Consider the following 22,056-nt stretch of genomic DNA (forward strand, 5'->3'; position numbering starts at 1 on the left):
TCCTGCAGCAGAGGAGGTCCAAGGACGAGGTGACCTTATGGGCTGCAGCCGGCTGCAGGTCCCCTGAACATGTTGTACACGACACTTGTTGCTTGCTCGAGCTTCGATCGCCTCGATGAAGAGACGCCTGCATTAATCAGCACGACGTCCAATTCTCTGTGTTTACATCAACTTCCTGTTTATGTCTCCTTATCTAATCCGTCTGCATGTAAAGAAGCAGAAGACGTGATCCGTCCACAGAGCGGGGTGGCTGCAGAGGAGGGAGGCCTTTTGTCAACAGGCCGAGCAGATTAGTGAGTGTGAAGCTTCAGCAGTGAGTGGAGGAATGAGCGGCGTCAGGTGCTGGAGGCTTTGTTTGCTAATGGATTTGACTTGAGGTCTGTTTGCAAACTACCCACAGCTCTCAGAAGTCGAGGACGTCACGTAAAGTGTCGCTTGGTGGGCTCAGCGACGCCGTCTGTCTCTTCTCGAAGTGGAAGAAGGATTGAGATCAGATGCACTTCATGTAAAAATACTGCAGACACAGGGTCAGTGAGATGATTTGCTTTGAGAGAATGAATCAGCATGAAAACATGAGCTAACAGCAGCTACAGTTGGCAGCTGTTTACTTCAGGAAACTCTGTGAATGATTCAGTTTCACCAACATCAGTGAAACAGTTACATGGTGAAGCTTTAAGGACTTTCAGAGGGATTCTGATTTTGAGGCTGAACTTCTTCCTCTGCACCGTCCACATGTGAGCAGTACGGCGACCTTCCACCATGACCTTGCTGGCAGTCGTCCCCTCGGTGCATCACTCACTCGGTGTCCTCAGGGCGTGTTTTGCAAGTCAACAATTCACATAAAGCAGAAGCACCCTGCCGCCCCTGGACTGAGCATACAAATGGCTGCTTATTCAGTGCCTTAAAAACCAGCGGATTAAGGAATCAGGGATCCTGAAAGGCCACCACGCAGCCCCCGGACTCAGGAGTTAAGCGGCCGTGAATGAGATGTGGCGACTCCAAAACAAAGCTACTGTGTCAGTCACGCAGCACCGAGGGGAACGCTGACGTCACGCCTCACAAAAGAGGGGACACTGAGGCTGTAAAATATCGGACGCCATCAACGCCTCTGTTCTCTTGTTCTGCTTCTCCTCTCAAATATTCAGCAGAGCTGCTGCCAAGTCTTTTCTTTGAGTCAAACAGAGGAAACAGAGAGAAGCATTTGCACTCTGTCCCAGTGGAGATCTACATTTTGATCCATATTGGGTGAAATATACACTCCCCCTCCTCATGGGTGGCCTGGTTTGGCCACAGGACACAGGCCTGTGGACCCTCGTAGTGGTCTCCATGGGGATGAGCAGGACTTGAGGAGGTATCCGGCTTACTGGAAACGTGCTTTATTGTTGACTTTCAGGAATGGGGAGGGGGGCCGCTGCTCTGCCTGAAGGAGGGGGCAGGTATGGGGGTGAACACAGAGTTTGGTGCAGCACTTCCTGGAAGTGTGAACGTCGGTCAGCAGGGTTTTATTTCACGTCACAGGTCACAGGTCACAGGTCAGGTGGGACGACATGAGGCCCTGCACCTGCACTGAGTGCGAACATGCAGGGAGGACGAAGTATTCAGACAGTTTACTGCAGCAACTTTACAAAAACACGAACACAAACGTTCAGACTGTCCGAGCGATGGACCCAACAGAGAAGAAGTGGCTTTTCTGTTTATGTCACATGCTGTGCTTTAGCGCCCTCTACTGGAAGTTTACCTTCAATTACAGACACATTCAGAAAAACGGCATCAGGGTATGAATCATCCCACGACCCCTCAGATTCATCTGGTGACCCTCTGGAGGGGCCTGACCCAGAGGTTGATTACTGCTGGACTGAACTACTACAAAAGACACTTTGTGTCTCTGAGCTGGTTCAGAGAAGAAATGTTGACAGATATTTAGAATGATTGGTTCATGAAGTTTCTCTCAGTCTGATCTCATCAGTATCGTCCATAAACTGCTGCTGATATTATAAATCAGTGTTTGTTGTGATTTGTTGGCTCCAGTTTCAGAGTGTAATCCCACTGGTATCGCTGCACCCTAAGATCAAGTGTAGTATCTGTTCTTATTGGTTTAATATGCGATCGAAAAATAGTTTCAGAAACTAAACAGTGAACTCTTCAGTTATCACTGAAATATGTTTGATCGTTAAAATCAATATTAAATTGAATATGGACAGCAAGAAATGACAGCATAATAAATAACTGGGTCGTTCATTCCACTGCAACACACAGAAAACACTGCTGTGACTTTCTGTCTTCATCAAAGTGCCAATAAAGGAGAGCATTCATATTTTATTTCCACAGCAGATGATTTGAAAGGAGACGATCAATAATGGCACACAGTGAAAACATGTAGGCTGCAGTCTAACATGCAGTCGTATATACTCCTCCTGCCTGGTCTTGGTGAATGAATGTCAAAGTGAAATAAGTCCAGCAGAGACAAACAGACATATATTCACCAACAGATAACTTGTTGTTTTAGGAGCCACATTGGAGACTTTCTTCTGGGCTTCACACATTGTGAGGAGGACCTTCAGACATTTAATGACTGTATGAATATCACTCATCCTACTTTGTATTTGACTGAGCTGTGTTCAGCCTGGACATGAGGCAGGTCTCCTGGTCCTACAGGTCCACACAGGGGCCTGAGTGCTCAGCACTGTGGCCCCTGTGGCAGCTCTAAGCTCAGGGTTCAGTTCCAGGCGTGGACCCCGTGTTGCTGTGTCGGCCTGTGTTTACTCCCACTGTGTTGGTTTTCTCCTCTCAGGTTTGAAACAACAGAAAATAGAAATGAATTGATTCAGTGTGTTGTCAATAATCAGGAGCAGTGACACAATCCACAGCAAACACAACAGTGGTTACACAGGACGACCAGCAGGTGTCGCACTGTGTCAACGCCTCATCAGCAGTGTCTTAAAGAAGAGAGACAGACAGACAGACAGACAGACAGACAGACAGATACACAGACAGACAGACAGACAGACAGATACAGACAGACAGATACACACACACACAGACAGGTACAGACAGACAGGCAGACAGACAGGGAGAGAGACAGACAGACAGACACACACACACACACAGACAGGTACAGACAGACAGACAGACAGATACACACACAGACAGGTACACACAGACAGACAGATACAGACAGACAGACAGACAGACAGACACACACACACAGACAGGTACACAGACAGACACACAGACAGACAGACAGACACACAGACAGACAGACAGATACACACACAGAGACAGGTACAGACAGTCAGACAGACACACAGGCAGACAGACAGACAGACAGACAGACAGCATGCTAACGTGTGCTGATCTGCAGACTCATTTCTTGTTTTGTTTTGATCAGCTGACCTGCAGCTCCGCTTCGTCACATGACATCCGTTTCCCCTGTTTGCGTTGGACACACTCAGCTGACCTGGGATCGGTCCTACCAGCTCAGACTAACAGCACTAAGTGCACCGACACTCACACAACTCTGGTTTGGTTTGTTTGTGTGTGTTTGTGAGAAAAGCGGAGTTCACCGGACTCGGTTTAAAATAACGGAAGTTTAACGTGACCTGCTCGCCGCGCTGCTGCGTTCCTGTGGGAGACCAGACTTGTGACAAGTTTAGATGTGACCGGAAAAACGGCTGAAATCTGGATTCACTGGACGCCGAATTAACAGCTGGAGTCTACTAATTATCAGAGGAGTAACATCTGTGTTTTAAAGGTTTGTGAATCACGTCAGAGACAAAGGAAAGTTAAATTGGTTATTTTCCGGATGGAGTTTGGTGTTGTGCATGTTCAGGCAGAGAACGGCTCAAAGCCAGAAGTGAGAGTTTACCAAAGACAGACAGGTAACAGCACACCTGTACAGAGGCTGCAGACGACAGCACAGTACATTCAGACTCATTTTACTCATTGCAACATGACTGAACATGAGAGCATGAAGAAGATCAGAGGTCAAAGTCAGCTGCTGCACCCTCACTGATAACACCATGATCTCATGCTGCAGTCAATAAAAGGAAAGTGGTGTCCTGATATGAACTAGATTAAAAAAGAGATTAAATGCACAGATGTGAAGGAAGTATTCGGATACTTGAGCTCAGTTAAAGTACTGATAAAGTTAAAGTCCTGCATTCAAACTGGACTCATGTATTTAAGATGTTTCAGGTTTGAACTCCTTCACAAACTGTTGGTTAGTTTAATGTACAGCGATGCATCATGATATATGAGACCGTCACAGGTTTGTGATGTTGCAAAAGTTTATCAGAAGAACCGAGCTGTAATCTGAACAGTAAAGTACAGCATTACTCGAGTAAATCTACTTAACTGTTGTTCAGACATCTGAAGATGTCACTCGCTGCTTAAATATAATTTATTATTTTGACTTCATTAAGTATTTATTTATCTTTTTACTCCACTACATTCATTTAATAACTTTAGTTACTCTGCAAAATGGGATTAAAAGTTTTATTTATTATTGGTCACAATCAATGAATAAATTATAATAAAAAATAAGATAAGATTCATTAGCTGCCTTTCAGTATATAAAGTCATTAAGATAAGCTGCAACATTAAACATCAAGCATGCAACAATAATTATCATTTATATTCTGAAAAGTTTCTTTTGAAGCTTCAGTGTCAGATGTGTTTACAGAATATAATCAGTTTAATCACCTGAAACTTAAAAAGAGACTTCATGTACAGACGCCGCCCGCCGTGTTTGTACAGCAGCTCAGAACAGACAAACTAAACACAGAGCCTGTTCACACTCATGCTGAAGGAGAGAGTGACACCAGATACACTGGATACCTCCAAATCCTTCACACGTTTAAGAAATGAAATTTTCTCAACACATGATGTGATGAACAATGAATGAAAACAAAGGGAGTTTGATTTGTTCTGCTGTGTGTCCCAGAGTTTGTCTCCACCCGTCTGCAGAGAGACAAACATGCCGTCCAACAGGTCGGTGTCTGACGCCCCCATCACTCAGTTCATCAACTGCAGAATCCTGAGAGACCACCGACTGCAGAGGTACGGCAAACAAACGCACCTCACCTGTTCACACACACACACACGTCTCACCTGCTCACAAATGCCTCACCATGTGTATGTGTGTATGTGTGTGTGTATGTGTGTATGTGTGTGTGTGTGTGTGTGTGTGTGTGTGTGTGTGTGTGTGTGTGTGTGTGTGTGTGTGTGTGCAGAGAGGATCTGTGGGTGCGTGACGGGAGGATTTTGGATCCAGAGAAGTTGTTTTTTGACGAGCAGGGTTACGCCGACAAACGTGTGGACTGTGAAGGCAGCATCATCGCCCCGGGCTTTATAGACGTTCAGATCAATGGTAACACACACACACACACACACACACACACACACACACACAGTCAGCTGTCATTAACTGTGTTCACCAGACGTCTCAGTGGGTCACAGACCATCTCACCCGCCCGTCTGTCCCTGCAGGAGGATACGGCGTCGACTTCTCTCAGCCGTCGGAGGACGTCGGTTCTGGACTTTCTTTTGTGGCCAAAAAGATCCTGGAGCACGGCGTGACGTCCTTCTGTCCCACCCTGGTCACATCTCCTCCTCCTGTCTACCACAAGGTACCACCAGCACTCCATGATCTGGTCTGAGAGTCTGGATCAGACGAGGAACAGCTGGTCTGATGATGACTGAACTTTAATATTTGTGTGATGAAGCCGCTGTGCCTCTGTGACGACATGGTTTGTGTTCCAGGTTCTGCCTCAGGTCAAAGTTCACAACGGAGGCCCGCATGGAGCCGGAGTTCTTGGTAAGACGCGTTGTTGATGTGTTCCTGTGTCAGCTCCGAGCTCATTGGTTCCTGGTGAAGACGTGCAGTCTCCTGTTTAAAGGTTTCCATCTGGAGGGTCCGTTCATCAGCGTGGAGAAGAAAGGAGCTCACCCGGAGAAGTTTCTCCGAACCTTCCGGTCCGGAGGCCTCGAGGACCTGATTGAGGCCTACGGCAGCCTGGACAACGTTGCCATGGTGACACTGGCTCCTGAGCTGGCCAGCAGCCAATCGGTGGTGAGGGAGCTCTCCCAGAGAGGCATCACTGTGTCTTTAGGTGAGCGTCATTCACGTCCCGTCTGCTAGAACACAGCGACGTGTCTGTGAGGTGACTGAGTTAACGGGATCCTCCTCATGCAGGTCACTCTGTGGCCAACCTGTCCCAGGCCGAGGACGCTGTTCAGCACGGAGCCTCCTTCATCACTCACCTCTTCAACGCCATGCTGCCTGTGAGTCCGTCCTCACCCTCTGTCACACTGTTTCTAATCTAACACAAACACAGTTACCGATGGAGGCGGCGGTGAACCAGCAACTCCCGTGTTTTCATCATGAAGTCTGGAGGCCTTGAAGAGAGCACAGATCAATACAAAAACCTCGTAAATCAGGATGATATTGATGTTTTGTTGCTGCCTGTCCACAGCACGATGTTTTGACTGATGAGGTTCTTCTGGCTCACGTGTTGGCAGACAGATGCCCTCTCATGATGCTAGTCCAACATTTCCTCTTCTTGTAGCTCTCATTCATTACATACATGATCTTCTTTCGTCCTCTCCTGTGCTGTGACCCAGTTCCACCATCGGGACCCCGGCATAGTGGGTCTGCTGACCAGCGATCGGGTTCCTGCAGGAAGGACGGTGTACTATGGCATGATAGCTGATGGGATCCACACCAACCCTGCAGCCCTACGCATCGCTCACAGAGCTCATCCTGCAGGTCAGGGCCGGGTTTTTATCCTGAGCTCATCTTACATGTTACATATTTCAGGCTTTCCTCTGGGACGCTCCAAAAATATTCATCTCTCTGTAACGAGGCTGTGGTGGATTAATTATCCACTGCGGACTCCTCATTAGCTGAAATGATTACATTGTTTGTTGCGTCTGTGTTCCCAGCTGAAGACGAGCTGTCTTTACAGACCAGGACACCCAGAGAGCTGCTATCAGTGGAGCAGCTGCTGTTGTCTTTGTTCAGGCGTTTAGGTTTTTCTCAGGGAGGCCATAAAAATGGAACAGGACGTCTATCACCGTCTGTCTCTGCCCCAGTCCCTCCTCCACTTTCTCTGCCCACTGTGTTATACAGATGTATCTGTGCACAGACATGCAAGAAGTAAATAGACACCTTCATTCAAATTCAAATTCAAGGTGTCTATTTACTTCTTGCATGTCTGTGTACATACATTTTCTCATAAACATCCGTCTGTAGATCTGGAAAATGATTAGCTGAGTCTTTCTACCTGTACAGCATCTCAGGAGTACTTTGATGGAGTGGTATTATTACTTTTACTGAAGTAAAAGTATCACTGTCACCTGGTGGTCATGTCTGTGTGTCAGGTTTGGTGTTGGTGACGGATGCCATCACAGCCATGGGTCTTCCTCCAGGTCGTCACACTCTGGGCCAGCAGGAAATTGAGATCCAGGGTCTGCACGCGTACGTGGCAGGTCTGATTCTTTAGAAACATATTCACACATTTTATAAAATGTATAATATAATCAATATGATTGTGGTGGATTCAGAAATATAGTAGGAGAGTCTGATTCTGGTCTTTTGTGTCCGTCTTTCAGGCACTACAACTCTCTGTGGCAGCATAGCCACGATGGACATGTGTGTGCGGCACTTTAAACAGGCTTCAGGTGAGTTTGTGTGGTTTGGTTTCTTCGTCAACACATATTTATATGTTTGTATATACATATGTGTATGTGTGTGTGTGTGTGTGTGTGTGTGTGTGTTAACAGGCTGCAGTGTAGAGGAAGCTCTGGAAGCTGCCTCGCTCCATCCTGCTCAACTTCTGGGGATCTGCAACAAAAAGGGAAACCTGGACTTCGGTTCAGATGCAGGTGCAGTGTGTACACACAGATCACTGACACACACTCATTATATTTACTGTGACTGTCACACACACTAACACACACTCATTATATTTACTGTGACTCTCTCACACACTAACACACACTCATTATATTTACTGTGACTCTCACACACACACTCATTATATTTACTGTGACTCTCTCACACACACTAACACACACTGCTGTGCTGCAGATCTCGTTTTGCTCGATGATGAGCTCAACATCAAAGCCACCTACATTTCAGGAGAGGAGGTTTGGGGGAAAGGAGCGTAGAAGAAGAAGGAGCCTGCAGACGGAAACTGGGCCCGGCAGCCGGGACCTTCGGTGCCTTCAGGGGACGCTGTTTACCACAGAACCACAAACAGAAACACAAACAGAACACACAGTGAACTATCAACATGTCGGTCCAGAGTGAACTAATAACAGTTTGGGTGGATTATGATTTGAAAATCAGCGCAGAAGATATCTGATATATCACACATTATAAAATACAGTGAATGACTACAACTCCCATCAGCCTCATCTGTACTCAAGCCAGGCCAAACCGTCATCACACTAGTATAGTAATATATTAGCCATCAGTATCATGGCTAATATATTATATAAAATATAATATGAACAAACTACTTAACTGTCTGTTCCTGGATGTCGATCAGGCTCCTTTTGCATTTATAAAGAGACATTATTCTAAAATAATCTGGACTGTATTTTCAGTACTGAGTGAGAGCGCTGCAGCCAGCAGAAACTAAGCTGGCTGTGAAGTAATCCTTGGTGGGTGATTGCACTCTGTCAGCATGCAGCACGTCCATTTAAAGTGCATGTTTTTGGCACCGAGGCTCAGATTGTTGGAGTAAGTGTCTGGAAACCTTTTTATTAAAGAGTAAGATCCAGCTGATGCACTGCTGCCTTCAGAGACCACCGTAACACTTCATTTACACTGAAGAGAAACAAAATAAAACTTTAAAAGTTTAGAGTTTCATTTTGTTTCTCAGCTTGAGTTTGAATGAAGTCTTTTATGATGCTCCGGGGTGAAATGACACGGCGCTGTCCAACAGAAAGCTCTGTCTCTTCTTCAGAGTCAGGGTGCTGCCGTGAAAAAGGTCTTTAACAACAGTCTGAGCTCCTTATGAACACAGTTTAAATACATGTTCAGCTGCACAAACTCAGAATCCACTAAAACACGACAACACTCAGCACGTCTCATGAAGTTCTCCTTCAAAGTTTAACTTGAGTTCATCTGTCATCAGGTCCTTTTCTGTTTGTTTGAAACGCACATACATGTTCAGACGTGGAGTGTGGACGGTCTTCAGTCTGTATTTGGTGCTGTAAGTGTTCGAATAAAATCACAGACTCAGCAGGTGTTAGGAAATAAATCCTGTCCAAATGGAGCTTCAGATGTCCTAAAGAGGCCACCGTACAGAGATGACTACACATTTGTAGTTCGCTGCCAGTATTTTTTATTTGAATGATCTTTAAATCAAGTATCGAGTGTGACTCCTTCTGACTGTTGTTCTGATCGTCTTTATGTTGCTGACATATTTTTTATGAATGATTATGAAGCTTTACAGTTTATTTTAATCACATTTATAGAGATGCGATTCAAAAACAGTTTGATAATAAAGTCGATAAATTAACTTTCAGTGAGTGTCACGATTCTATATATACATATTATCTGTTGTTTTTAACCTGCACGATTCATCCAGTTTATGATATATTTGATAATTCAGCAAAACACAGCTGACAACTCAGAGACATCTGAGATGTTTTTTAAAGGATCAGGACGGTTAAAACATTTTTTTATGAAACATCTTTATCTGAGTGAAAAGTCCAATATTTGTCTCTGATATTATAATATAATCAACAAATTAATTATTATGTCAAAAAGACTTTATTTATCTTTAGAGTGAAATTCACAAGCTACCAGCAATACATAAAATTATCATCAATAATCAAACCCCAATAATACGATACATTATTACTGACTTTGTTTTGTATATACTTTATCTTGTTATGTTCAGTTATTTCCAGGTACTTGAGTAAAAGTACTTAGTTACTTTATATTTTCACATTTCTGACTTTTATTTTGTAATCAGCATTTTAAAATCATTAAATTTAAATCGGACCGTTAAAACCACTTCCGGAAAGGCGGGAAACAGATGAAGGTAAACTGACGTTTAATTTAAAAAATATACTAAATTACAAACTTACTTTTTTGTACAGGCTTTAAATAATGATAATAATTAATAATGAACTTTTGTCAGCGAGCAATATTAATTAATTAATATTAATTAAGCAAACAAAGCTCTTTATTTTAACTGTATTAAACATTAAACTGTGGTTAAACCTTTATTTTTTATTCATGTGTATTTACGGTGTTTTAAAGCAGCAATGATTCATAATAAAAACTTCATATTTTAGTAGCACTGATGCATGATGATCCGGAGGAGAGGTCGGCTCGTCCCGGCCGCTGCTCGGTGTCCTGTCCGGTGTCCTGCTCGGTGTCCTGCTCGGTGTCCTGTCCTGAAAATGTCCCCGGAGGAACGGCAACATCCCGGCGGCGAGCCGGAGGAGACCCGCGGCAAGCTGGCTGCCGTTAGAGGGAAGTCACCTTCAAAATAAAATGAGATAAAGTCAAAGTCAACATTTATTCACTTTAACTGGTTGTTTATATTTCAGTGAATTTAGTTTTGATAACTCACATCCTGGAAAAAGTTGGAAAACACAAAGTTCAAATGTCCTGGAAAATAATTCCAACATTCTCTGATTTAGCTGAGAATGATTGACTATGATCGGACCAGTCTATTTGAAGACATTTAAAATGACCATAATATAAGTATAAAACTACGGAAGCCTTAAGCAGTCATACATTTTATTTCCTCTGTTTTCTTGTGATAATAATTTTATTTCTTTTCTCAAGATCTCGAGTAAATTGCACAACGGCTTAGGACAAGAGTCAGTGTCAGTCCAAACAAACTCTAAAATTAAAGGCTACTATTTGTTATTGGTGTTCAGACAGCGATGTTTAATGTACTTCTTAATTAACTTAATTAATATTCACCTGCTGAGCATGGAGCACAAAGGGCTTTCCAGTGGAACCAAAATAAAATGCAATGAAAATATAATGAGATTAAAACAAAGCACAGGAGAAAAGAGGAGAAATTAATAAAGGTCGTGACATTAAAAAATGTTTTTATGAGACTCAAACTGTCAGGAGGACGATGTCAGTATGAGTTTAAATCAGGCGTCCACAGAGGAACGTGTTGGTATCATACCAGTTTGATCTACTGGAAAAGGACATTGTGTTTACCAGCAACAGAGACTCTGGTTAATGTATTTATTGAAATTATGAGTTGTATTAAATCTTTGTTTTACATGTGGAAGTTATCATCAGTTTTATTTTGAAATGTGTGACAGGAAGTGCTGCTCACCCTCTGTGTGTTGACAGTGATGCTGTGACTGTGCATCTTAAATCAAAGAGGATGCATGGAGCCTCACACAGCTGGCAGGATTCATCACCCTCGTGTTGCACATCGTGTCCGGTCTGCGGTCTGCAGGTGAGTCCGGCTCGTCTCCTCAGAGCTCCTGCTGCTTCTTCTGACGTCCTCACGCTGCTCTGCAGCTTCTCATGCAGCCACCAGCTGTACTGCAGGTGCACCAGCTTACCTGAAGTCTGCGTGAACTTCACTATCAGCAGGGATGCATCTGCAGTGAGGTACAGAGGAATTCACCTGCATGCATGCGTCCTTCTTAGTCAGCGTTAAGTCTTTAAATTTAGATATTTTTATGGACTTTATCCTTCAGAGATGAAAGGCAGAGCAGACACAGAAGGAGACACGTGCTGTGAGGTGTGATTTTCATCTCGTGAGGATAGAAGTAGGATTTTAGTGCAGGACTCTCTCCTGATCAGCGTGTTCGTATCACACACGTCTGAAGCCAGAGCTCTCGAGGTTATCGGACAGGTCTGAAGTCCTTGTTCAAGGACAAAACTGTGAGTGAGCAGGCAGCTGAAGCAAGCAGATACTGGAATAATACATGACATCTGTGTGTGTGTGTGTGTGTGTGTGTGTGTGTGTGTGTGTGCCCTCTGTGAGTCCAAACACAGTCTGAGCAATGTCATGATGAAGACAGCACTGAGGAAGTGTGTTATTATTCTTAAATTAATCATCATTTATTTGGTTTAATTGATTCATCGTTTTTATGGATGGATGTTACTGTTAGTGGCTGTCAGTTCTCCACGTGTCCACGTCCACACCAGGAAGGTGAATGATGGAGACAGGAGGAGAAGCTGAAAGTCTTAAACTGATCAGATAACAAATCTTAAAATCCGGAATCACACAGAGTCTGTAAAACAAAAGAAAACACAGCAGGATGTGCTGAGGCTTCACCCAAAGAGATTTAGAAAATATTAGAACCATATGATCAACATAAGTAGATTTTATACAGTCTTGTCTGGGTCTTGACATTACATTACATTACATTACATTACATTACATTACATCACTGAATATCTCTGGGTTGTGGACAAAACAAAACATCAGGAAACATTGATCAACATTTTTGAAATTTCCGATTGAAGCTTCATCCTCGACCTTGGAAGCAGCAGAACAATCTTACACCAAGGTCCATTTTCATTTTGTTCTGGAGCTTTCCATTGTATCACATGATCTTCCTCAGCAGGTTATTTTTGTACCACGTTGGCCTTCTTGATATCTGATGATGAACAGCAGCATGAACTCTGAGACTGGGTTTGTTTCAGCGTTGGTCATCAGTAGATCCTGACTCTCCCTCTGCTTCCTCCTTCAGGTCTCTTCCACCTGAGCCAGCAGCATCATGGGAGGTTCCACCTCCTCCCTTGTTGAGGAGGCTGAGGGCGATGCGCCCCGGGGTGCAGCTCTGCCTCCGTCCCCCATCATGGGATGTCTGAGGAGCAGCCAAAGCACCTCGCTCCCCCGGCAGCTTCCCAGACCTGGCAGGCACAGAGAGCGCAGGTAAGAGCCGGAGGTAAACCTGACGGAGTGCCATCGCATGTTTCAGGGAGTCCCAGAGGAAGCTCGCTATTCCACACATCGTTATGTGCTGCTGTGATTAATCACTGCAGAGTGATCGATCAGTTACTCTCCTGCTGAGCTTCATTTGATCTCATTATCATCATCATCATTTCATAACGTCAGTGAAGGCTTGTTTCTGTAAAATCTTTCTGACGTCTTAAGGTGGAGACTGAAAACTAACAGCTCAGCTCAGCCTCCGACTGAACCTCAGACTCTGCCTCCAGTCTCTCCTTTTTCCTAATCAGTACTCGAGTACTCGTTCAAAATATGGAGTACTCACATTTGGACCTGTGTAGCTGCAGATAACATTGAAGCTTTCAGTCACACATCACTCGTCTAACATTACAAGCAGAACGCTGAGCAGGCTTCGGAAAGGTCGACGAGCTTTGTGTTTCACAGAAGAAGCAGCTCGACGATGACAAGAAGAAGAAGAAGAAGAACGAGGAAAGAACTGATCTGAAAAGTGACAAACAAAACAAACTGTTGATCTGCAGGTGAAAAAATCAATCAGTCAGACAAATTATTGATTTATTGAAATTATTACAGCATCTTAGTGTTTGTGGGTGTGATTCTTCTTCATGTCGTCTGATCTCTACAGTCAGAAAACTCCACCTGCATTTACACCGAGGTCTTCATCTTCATAATAATTCACTGCTCGTACTCGAATATGGGGAAACACTTAAAATGCAAACACTCGTCTGAACTGCTACATCCTTGGCAGACCGGCACAGAACAGCCTGGAGGTCACGGTCCATTTAAGCCTCCGTATCAGCAACAAATAGAGATGCAATCCTGAGGTCACTAAACCGTGAAGTCTCCACTGCACGGCTGAGACTCCATCCACAGAAATCACCAACACGACTCTGGCTTAGGTTATACGATGCTCGGATGGATTGGATCAACAAACGAGGAACTGTGGAGAGAAATGAGTCTCAGTCTTAGAGACTAATAAATAAAATCCAGAGAAATTTGATCCAGAATAACTCAGTCAACGTGTTTCTGAGCTGGACGCAGACTGATCTCCAGTCAGCCCGTCTTGTCTTGTTTGTTTGTTATTCTGTGCATGAAATGAGTGATAATTTATTCACGTTATTAGACCACACGTTGCATCGTGGCTGACCTGAGCAGACGCTTCATTCATATTCCACAGTCGTGTGGGCGTCCCGGGCTCGAGCGTGTGCTCATGAATGTTTGATGAATTGGTCAATATGAAGTAAACCCTGCCAGACTTTTGTTCAGATCTCCACTTATTAATAATTACTGCCCGTCTTGCCTAATATGCCGTCTGATCTGTCTGCTGCGAGTCTTCTCTGCTGCCACATTGTCCCAAACCTCCCTCAGACTCGGTCCGAGCCGGAGTCGAGTTACTCTCTGACAGGAAATGTAACGCTACCGGGGAAATCCCTGATGATTGGACTGCAGACGGGAGTCTGGGAAAGCACACACGAGCTCTCCAGAGGGGATTCACGTCCATGGATCAGTCTGCAGCGTGTTCCACGTGTAAAGATCAAACTGGACACACACTGTGTACAAGTGTAAAGTTAGTGATTCAGTGATGTGAGTCATCACATCTGAGAGTAAGAACCGAACCAGGTTTAGTTTTTAGTCTCCACATGATGTCCCTGCTGTCCGTCCTGCCCTCATCACGCATGTGGACACCTTCACCTGACACAGCCGGGCTCCACACTCATGAACATGAATGAATGGACGCCATGTTGGATGTCCTGCGTCTGGCGTGGATCATCAGAGGACCTGAGGCAGGATGAATGAAGCCTGGTTACTCAAACAAACCACCTGTGACCACACCCACCTGTCAGTCAAAGCATCCCCGCTCTTAACCCTGCATAACTTTAAGCCTTAATATAATGTGAACAGGTGAGTTGTATATAAATTCACCCTCAGTACAGTTGTCATGAACGGGGAAATTAGCTACAGAGACCAAAACTGTTTTTTGTACCAGGCTGTAAACATGTTTATTTCTGCTGTGAAGTTGGACATTTGGACATGGGGACTTATGGAGACTGACTCACTTCTGGAGGCAGCCTCAGGTGGACGTTAGAGGAACTGCAGTTTGTCTGGGATCAAATAATACAATCATGATCCCACAGGCATCCAGGCATTAAGAGAAACTAGGCAGGTAAACTGAGACGGGGTGAGGGGCGTCTTAGACCTTCCTGTCCTGAACCATCTGATACGTGCACAGAGGGTCAGTCAGCGTTCAGAGGATCAAACTATCGAGTGGTGTTTTAGGAACTAATAAATGTCTTTGTAAAAGCCGTGCGTACAGTAGCAAAGTGTCACTGCTTCATTAATTACCGCCTTTGTTCAGGAGCTCCAGCTGAGCTCTGCATCACACACACACGCACACACGCACACACACACACACACACACACACACACACACACACACACACACACAGCTGCATCTTGGGCTGTGCTGGAAGTTTCAGGCTCCATGCCAAAGCTACTTAGAGCTCAGCTCAGAGAATGTGGGCCAGCCTCCGCACAGATGTCCCACCGGCTCCTGCGGTCTAAATTTCCCCCTGGATGTCAGCGCTCAGATAATCTGGGTCTGCTTTACAGTCGAGACCTCTGAGCACAACGAGAACATGAGTGTTTGACAGCAGACTCAGTAAACGGAGCTAACTGCTGAATAATGTGAGTGGGAGCGGGTTGAGGGCAGTTTATGTTGTTAGAGCAGCTTCTTGTATCATTTCCATATTCATGCATTTTAATGTTCTCCTCGAGGCCACCGCAGGGTACAGGAAGATGAAGGAGCGCTAATGCACCCATTTCCCTTCATCCTCTCACTTCGCCTTCTCTCCTCTTCAGCTGAAGACACGTCTCATGATTTTCACGTTTGATATCAGCAGATCTTTATGGAAGTTATTAAATCACTGAAATATACCAAACTGACACAAATCACCTCTGGATGACACATCAAAGTTTTAGTATTTTAAAGAATAATAAAAAATCATTTTGCTCAGTTTTGGAATTAATAAAGAAAATCCACTATATTCATTATTATGTTTATATTATGAAAGACAGGCTGAAAATTTAAACAAAATTTCTAAAGAACGTTTCATACAAACATGAAGCTCCTAACGAGTCACAGAGCACAAAGGAAAAACATACAAAACACACAAAAATAAATCAAACTTAGCCATGAAATTATAAAATGTTAAAATGAATAAACACGTGGGATAAAACAGATGAAGAAGCAGAAACTGATCAAGACCTAAAAACAAGCAAATATTTGGAGATATGATGTTTGAATTAAAAAGAATAAGAAATTAGACAGAGATGTGTCAGTATATGATGTATGTACAGTATCAGTTATAAATAAATCACTGCTCAAATTAACATGGAGACAATAATAAGATAAAAATACCACCTGGGACAAAGAGAATTGAAATTGAAGACACTGTGCAGTAATAATACGATATAGATATTTATAGAAACCATGGACAGGGTATGGTAGAATAATAACTGTGGTGTGTTTTCTCTGCAGTTTCTCTTCAGGTTCGATGCCCATGCAGAGGAGCCAGTGGGCTTGTGGCTGTTGCACTTTCCTTAACGCAGCCGGCGCCCCCCGCTGCTCCATCTGTGAGGCCCCGCGGCGGAGACCCGACACCCGGTGGATGTGGCACGGGACCAGCAGGGAGGACAGCCGGTGGTCCTGCCCTCGCTGTACGCTGTCCAACTCTCCTGACAGTCTGACCTGCTCCCTGTGTGGCTACACCGGGCTGCCGGGCCGAGCCCTGGGCTCATCTGAAGACCAGCCTCGGCCCCAGCGCTCCAGCAGCTGCTCCGGTCCCCTGAGGCCGTCATCGAGTCAGCAGCATAACAAAGAAGACAAAGGCAGCCTGAGCTGGGACTGTTTGCGGTGCACTCTGCAGAACACTCCTACCTCCATGTCCTGCTCTGCCTGTGGCGGACCACGCAAACTGTCTCTCCCCCAAATCCCAGACGACGCCTTGCTTCTGCCTGAAGTCTGCGATCAAACAGGAGCACAACCAGAACCTGCAGCCGGGGCGCTCTCCCTCTCCATATCCACCCGAGGAGAATGTTCACCGGTGGAGGCTTCGTATCCTCACACAAGCTCCTCTGTGCTCAGCCTCACGTCTTTAGGTCATAACAATCCTGTCCCCTGCAGCCGCAGAGAGGTGCCCCCTCCAGATGTTTGCCTCAGTCAGACACATAACTTAAGTCCCTCTCCGTCAGCACATCTGTCCACCCAACCCGAGCTCCAGCTCAGCAGACGGCTCAGCGTCCTGAAGGAGGAGATGTCACCGCTGTCACCTGCACCAGACGCCTCGTCCTCATTTCCAGCAGGCCTGATCCACGTTAACAGGACAGAGGAGTGGTCGTGTCTGGCCTGCACGCTCATTAACAAGGTCAAAGCGAAACACTGCCTGGCCTGCCACACTCCTCAGCAACACAGCACACAGCTAAAACCAGCCTCGTCCCCAAAGAGGAAGGAGAGCATGCTGGTGGAGGCGCTGCGACAGAGTGATGAAGGAGAGGCCAAGGAGCTGTGGGAGAACATCGTCAGCTTCTGCAGAGAGGTTTGTGTCAGACTGCACTCAGACACTGCTTCATTTCTCTGAGCTCACATCAGCAGCCACATGAAGCTTGGCCTGTCTCTCTCCTGTCAGTCGTTGAGTTGTTTCTCATTCTTTCCCAGAACGCCGTGACGTTTGTGGACGACAGCTTCCCTCCTGGTCCAAAGTCTGTGGGCTTCCCGGTGGACGACAGCGTCCAACATCGGGTCAAAAAGTGGCTCCGTCCTCAAGAAATCAACTGCTGCAACCTGAGAGACCGCGCGGTGAAGTGGTCTGTTTTCCGCACGCCTCGCCCATCTGACATCCTGCAGGGACTTCTGGGTAACTGCTGGTGAGCTTAAAGATCAGTCCACACCGTCGTTACGTGCACGTTAACGTACAAACACAGGAAACCAGAAATATCTCGAGAATTTCTATTTTACAGATATTTAAGAAATAAGAAAATATTAAACCAGATTTATCTGGTGACCCTTTGGAGGGCCTCGACCCCTATGTTGGACTGAAATGCAGGCTGTATTTTTACATTGTTAATCTGAATGTTGGACGTTGATTCCTCACACACACTTCTGAGCCTCTCTGCTGCAGTTTGACATCATGTCTGCCTGCTGACAGGTTTCTGAGTGCCTTGGCTGTTCTGGCTGAGCGTCCTGAGCTGGTGGAGAAGGTGATGGTGACTCGCTCGCTGTGTGCAGAAGGAGCCTATCAGGTGCGTCTGTGTAAAGACGGCTCCTGGACCACGGTCCTGGTGGACGACATGCTGCCGTGTGACGAGAACGGACACCTCCTCTTCTCACAGGTGAGCTGAACTGAACTGTGTGTTCGTGTAACGAGGACGTCTGTTCACCCACAGTGGACTGATGCTGCCTCGTTACTGCCGCCCGCTGTGCTGTCAGCAGCTCTGCAGGAGAGACGCTCTGTGCTGAGATTTAATAACACAGACGATGGAGAAGCCAGGCTGAAACATGCCCTACAGTTTGTGGCTTTTGTTCATTTAAACTCGACACTGATTGCACCGTAGTCACTACAGGATGCATCGGGTGAAACATCAGCTGTATGACTCCACAGTCTGGTTAGATTCTTGCCGCAGGCTGCAGCTGAGGATGAACTTTCCATCTTCTCCTTTCTGCCCGTCACCACACATGCTGTTTAAACTGTGCTCGAGGAGATAATGACTGAACTCTGACTCCTTTATTATCTCATGTTCCCTCTCCAGGCCCAGAGGAAGCAGCTCTGGGTGGCTCTGATAGAAAAAGCACTGGCCAAGCTCCATGGCTCCTACTTTGCTCTGCAGGCAGGTCGAGCTATCGAAGGCCTGTCCACGCTGACCGGGGCCCCCTGCGAGTCGCTCGCCCTCCAGGTCAGCGCCACCAACCCCAAAGAGGAACCCATCGACACGGACCTCATCTGGGCCAAGATGCTGAGCTCCAAAGAAGCAGGGTGAGTCAGGAGGGGAGGGAGCGGGAGTCATTTTAATAAGCTCAGTAATGAATCCTCTTTGTGCTGCTAGTTTCCTGATGGGGGCGTCCTGTGGAGGTGGGAACATGAAGGTGGATGACTCAGAGTACGAGTCCCTGGGTCTACGTCCACGACACGCTTACTCCGTCCTCGATGTGAGAGATGTCGACGGTCACAGGTGAGGTCGAGTCTTCATTTCCAGGAAGTGTAGGAGTGGATCAGACTGCAGTGTCTAACATCTGCTTCCTTCTTCAGGTTGCTGCAGCTGAGGAACCCGTGGGGTCGGTTCTCCTGGACTGGGCCGTGGGCGGACAACTGCCCAAACTGGCCTCCACACCTGAAGAGGGAGCTCTGTGCCCAGCGAGCCGAGGACGGCCTGTTCTGGATGGACTTCTTAGATTTCATCAGGTAGATCGGAGAAATATTAATTTATGGGGTAAAAAAACATTTTAGTCAGTCACGTCATGCTGCTGCATGTGTGTGTGTGTTTATGTTCATCACACGTGTCTGTGAGTGTGTGTTTGACCCTGCCAGGTACTTTGACTCAGTGGATATCTGTAAGATTCATTCAGACTGGCAGGAGGTTCGAGTCCCGGGTGTTTTCCCGCGAGGAGCCGACGTCCCGGTGACGGTGGTGTCCATCACGGTGCTGGAGAGAACAGCCATGGAGCTGGCTTTATTCCAGCAGGGCAGCAGGTCGGAGCCCATCAATATGAGTGATATCAGTGTTCAAGGGATAGTTTGTGTTTGGTTCTGACCCACAGCAGACAGGAGGACAGCGTGAAGCTAAACAATGTCCACCCTGCAAACATACAAGTTTCTCCTCCTCCTGCGTCTTCAGGCGGTGGGACACAGCAGAGAGCCACCTGTTGGATCTGTGTGTGTTGCTGTTTCGGGTCTCCTACGACAGCCTGGGTACTCCGGCGTTGGGTCGCCTGCTGGCTCACAGCCGGCGCTCGGTGAGGAGGTTTGTGGGCTGCGACGTCATGCTGGAGCCGGGCGAGTACGCCGTGCTCTGCTGTGCCTTTAACCACTGGCACACGGCAGCCACAGACGGGACAAGTAAGACGGATTTTTACTTTTTAAACCGAAACGTCACTTTTAGCCGGTTCATGAATTTAGAGTGTGTGTGTGTGTGTGTGTGTGTGTGTGTGTGTGTGTGTGTTTTCAGCGAGCTGCTGCAGGTCAGAGGTGCCTGGTTACATGCTGGCAGTCTACAGCTCCAGACTGGTGATGGTGGAGCAGGTAACGGCCTCCAACACCACCATCGCCGACGCCATCATCCAGCTGACGGAGACTAAAGGAGAGAGACACGAGGTGACGCTGGTGTCACTGAACTGTCATTAACACGTTCTCTGCTGCTGAAGAGCTCCTGAACGCATCACGCTCTCTGCTTTCAGGGTCGAGAGGGGATGACGTGTTACTACCTGACCCACGGCTGGGCGGGGCTCATCGTCATGGTGGAGAACAGACACCCACGTCATCACCTCCACGTGTCATGTGACTGCAGCGACAGCTTCAACGTGGTGTCGACGCGCAGCAGCCTCAAAGCCATCGACAGCATCCCGCCTCTGCACAGGTTCACCACTTCACTGCTGACGTCATGTTCTATTTGAAGTGATGTCAGATTTGTTGGATGAGTGTGGCAAACATGCACAGCTGTACTCGAGTATGGAGTGTTCGACCGGGTCTTCATTTCTCTCTCAGACAGGTGCTCGTGGTTTTGTCTCAGCTGGAGGGAAACGCTGGATTCTCCATCACACACAGGCTCGCTCATCGTAAGGCCGCTCAGGCTTCTCTGGGAAACTGGAGTCCCTCGAGGGCGACGCACAGTCCGGCTCTGAGCCCGGAGACCGCGGGTCTGCATCAGCCCCGACCTCTCTGACCGCTGAGCAACACGGAGGCAGCTTCAGTCCAACACGTGTTCGTTTGTCTCATTTGACTGCTGCTTCCATGGAAAACGGGAATATTTCCCATAAGTGTTGGATGGTTTTTGCACAGACGATCATATTTAGTGACGGGCAGAGTCAGAGCTGCTGCGAGGCAGAAATCACCTCACAGGGTAAATTGAATCTGACTGAAGATAAGTTATGATCCGCTGTCAACACCAGAGGGACTATTTCTTTGGCTCAAGGCCGAGGCTGTATTCAGGGGCGGCCCACTCATTGGTGTTCATTACAACGATATACAGGAGCTCATATTGATTTATTGATTGATTTCTATCAGCAAGCTTTTTATTTTCCAGGTGACAGTTTATATTTTATTTCTCTTCACCTGAGTTTTACAACTCAGCGGATCAGAAAAATGAATCATCACAGATCCAGAGAGATCAATCGAGATTGATTGGTTGGTTGATTGATTGATTGATTGATTGATTGATTGATTGATTGATTGATTGATTGATTGGTTGATTGATTGGTTGGTTGATTGGTTGATTGATTGGTTGATTGGTTGGTTGATTGATTGGTTGATGCTTGTGGTCTGAAGGGAAACGTCCTGTTTTGTTTGTGCGGGCACAAAAAGCAGACAAATGTTTCAGATGATTTTCTTTCTGTGTTCAGAGCAGCTCTGCCTCTGATCCACATTCCTCCACACACACGTAGATCAGACCTTAGAGTGAACACGTGATGCACTTTATATTTCACACACATCTCAGATCACACGCTGGTCTTCAGGTCAGGTCCAAACTGTCTTAATTGCACTGGTGATAGATGAAAACAAGTTACTCTCTTCGTTAGTTAGTCGTGTCTGAAGTGTCTGAGCTGTGTCTGTCCTCCTCACTGTTGAAATAACGTCTTAGTTTTAGATGGAGACTCGCTGTGTGGACGCATTAGCACTTTATGAACTTTAAACTATGCTGGACTCTCGTGTTTGACTTTAGGTGAAAGATATTTTGTGCTTGTAAATCAGAAAACTCTTCCACATGTTAGAGACGACATATAAACTATGCAAATGTTTGAAAGCTGTTACGATGCTTCATCATTAAACATGTAAATCTCTTTAGCTGTGGCTCCTGTGTTCATCTGATCCATCCACTTTATCGTGACTGATTAATGAAGTCATTCATAAATATAATTTATTTATTATTTAAT

The 22,056-nt window shown here is 46.1% G+C and overlaps 2 protein-coding genes across 3 annotated transcripts; both read left to right on the top strand.

Annotated features, from left to right (window-relative positions):
* Positions 1-3,363: 3,363 nt before the first annotated feature.
* On the top strand, positions 3,364-9,536 carry amdhd2 (amidohydrolase domain containing 2). Its single transcript, XM_019276436.2, has 12 exons — positions 3,364-3,751; positions 4,943-5,058; positions 5,232-5,368; positions 5,488-5,627; positions 5,761-5,815; positions 5,898-6,110; positions 6,194-6,282; positions 6,622-6,766; positions 7,381-7,488; positions 7,612-7,680; positions 7,783-7,884; positions 8,090-9,536. The coding sequence occupies exons 2-12, from the start codon at positions 4,976-4,978 to the stop codon at positions 8,167-8,169; spliced, it is 1,221 nt and encodes a 406-aa protein (XP_019131981.2). The 5' UTR covers positions 3,364-3,751; positions 4,943-4,975; the 3' UTR covers positions 8,170-9,536.
* Positions 9,537-11,310: 1,774 nt separating this feature from the next.
* On the top strand, positions 11,311-21,963 carry LOC104923391 (calpain-15-like). 2 transcript variants are annotated; one of them, XM_027285915.1, is made up of 13 exons: positions 11,311-11,450; positions 12,700-12,884; positions 16,456-17,512; positions 17,632-17,840; positions 18,122-18,305; positions 18,723-18,946; positions 19,017-19,142; positions 19,220-19,372; positions 19,499-19,660; positions 19,806-20,026; positions 20,136-20,281; positions 20,365-20,543; positions 20,672-21,963. In XM_027285915.1, exons 2-13 carry the CDS (start codon positions 12,727-12,729, stop codon positions 20,847-20,849), a joined length of 2,997 nt encoding a protein of 998 aa, XP_027141716.1. In that variant the 5' UTR covers positions 11,311-11,450; positions 12,700-12,726; the 3' UTR covers positions 20,850-21,963. The 2 variants fall into 2 exon arrangements, with proteins under 2 accessions (XP_027141716.1, XP_019131983.1); XM_019276438.2 differs by lacking the exon at positions 11,311-11,450 and adding an exon at positions 11,487-11,608.
* The last annotated feature ends 93 nt before the right edge of the window (positions 21,964-22,056 follow it).

Source organism: Larimichthys crocea, chromosome XII, assembly GCF_000972845.2.
Source record: "Larimichthys crocea isolate SSNF chromosome XII, L_crocea_2.0, whole genome shotgun sequence".
NCBI lineage: Eukaryota > Metazoa > Chordata > Actinopteri > Sciaenidae > Larimichthys > Larimichthys crocea.

Coding starts and splice junctions, on each gene's coding strand:
- amdhd2 (XM_019276436.2), top strand. CDS start 4,976: ATGCCGTCCAACAGGTCGGTGTCTGACGCCCCCATCACTCAGTTCATC. Junction 5,369..5,487: donor TATAGACGTTCAGATCAATG/GTAACACACACA, acceptor CTGTCCCTGCAG/GAGGATACGGCGTCGACTTC. Junction 6,767..7,380: donor TCACAGAGCTCATCCTGCAG/GTCAGGGCCGGG, acceptor TCTGTGTGTCAG/GTTTGGTGTTGGTGACGGAT.
- LOC104923391 (XM_027285915.1), top strand. CDS start 12,727: ATGGGAGGTTCCACCTCCTCCCTTGTTGAGGAGGCTGAGGGCGATGCG. Junction 17,513..17,631: donor TCGTCAGCTTCTGCAGAGAG/GTTTGTGTCAGA, acceptor ATTCTTTCCCAG/AACGCCGTGACGTTTGTGGA. Junction 18,306..18,722: donor GACACCTCCTCTTCTCACAG/GTGAGCTGAACT, acceptor TTCCCTCTCCAG/GCCCAGAGGAAGCAGCTCTG.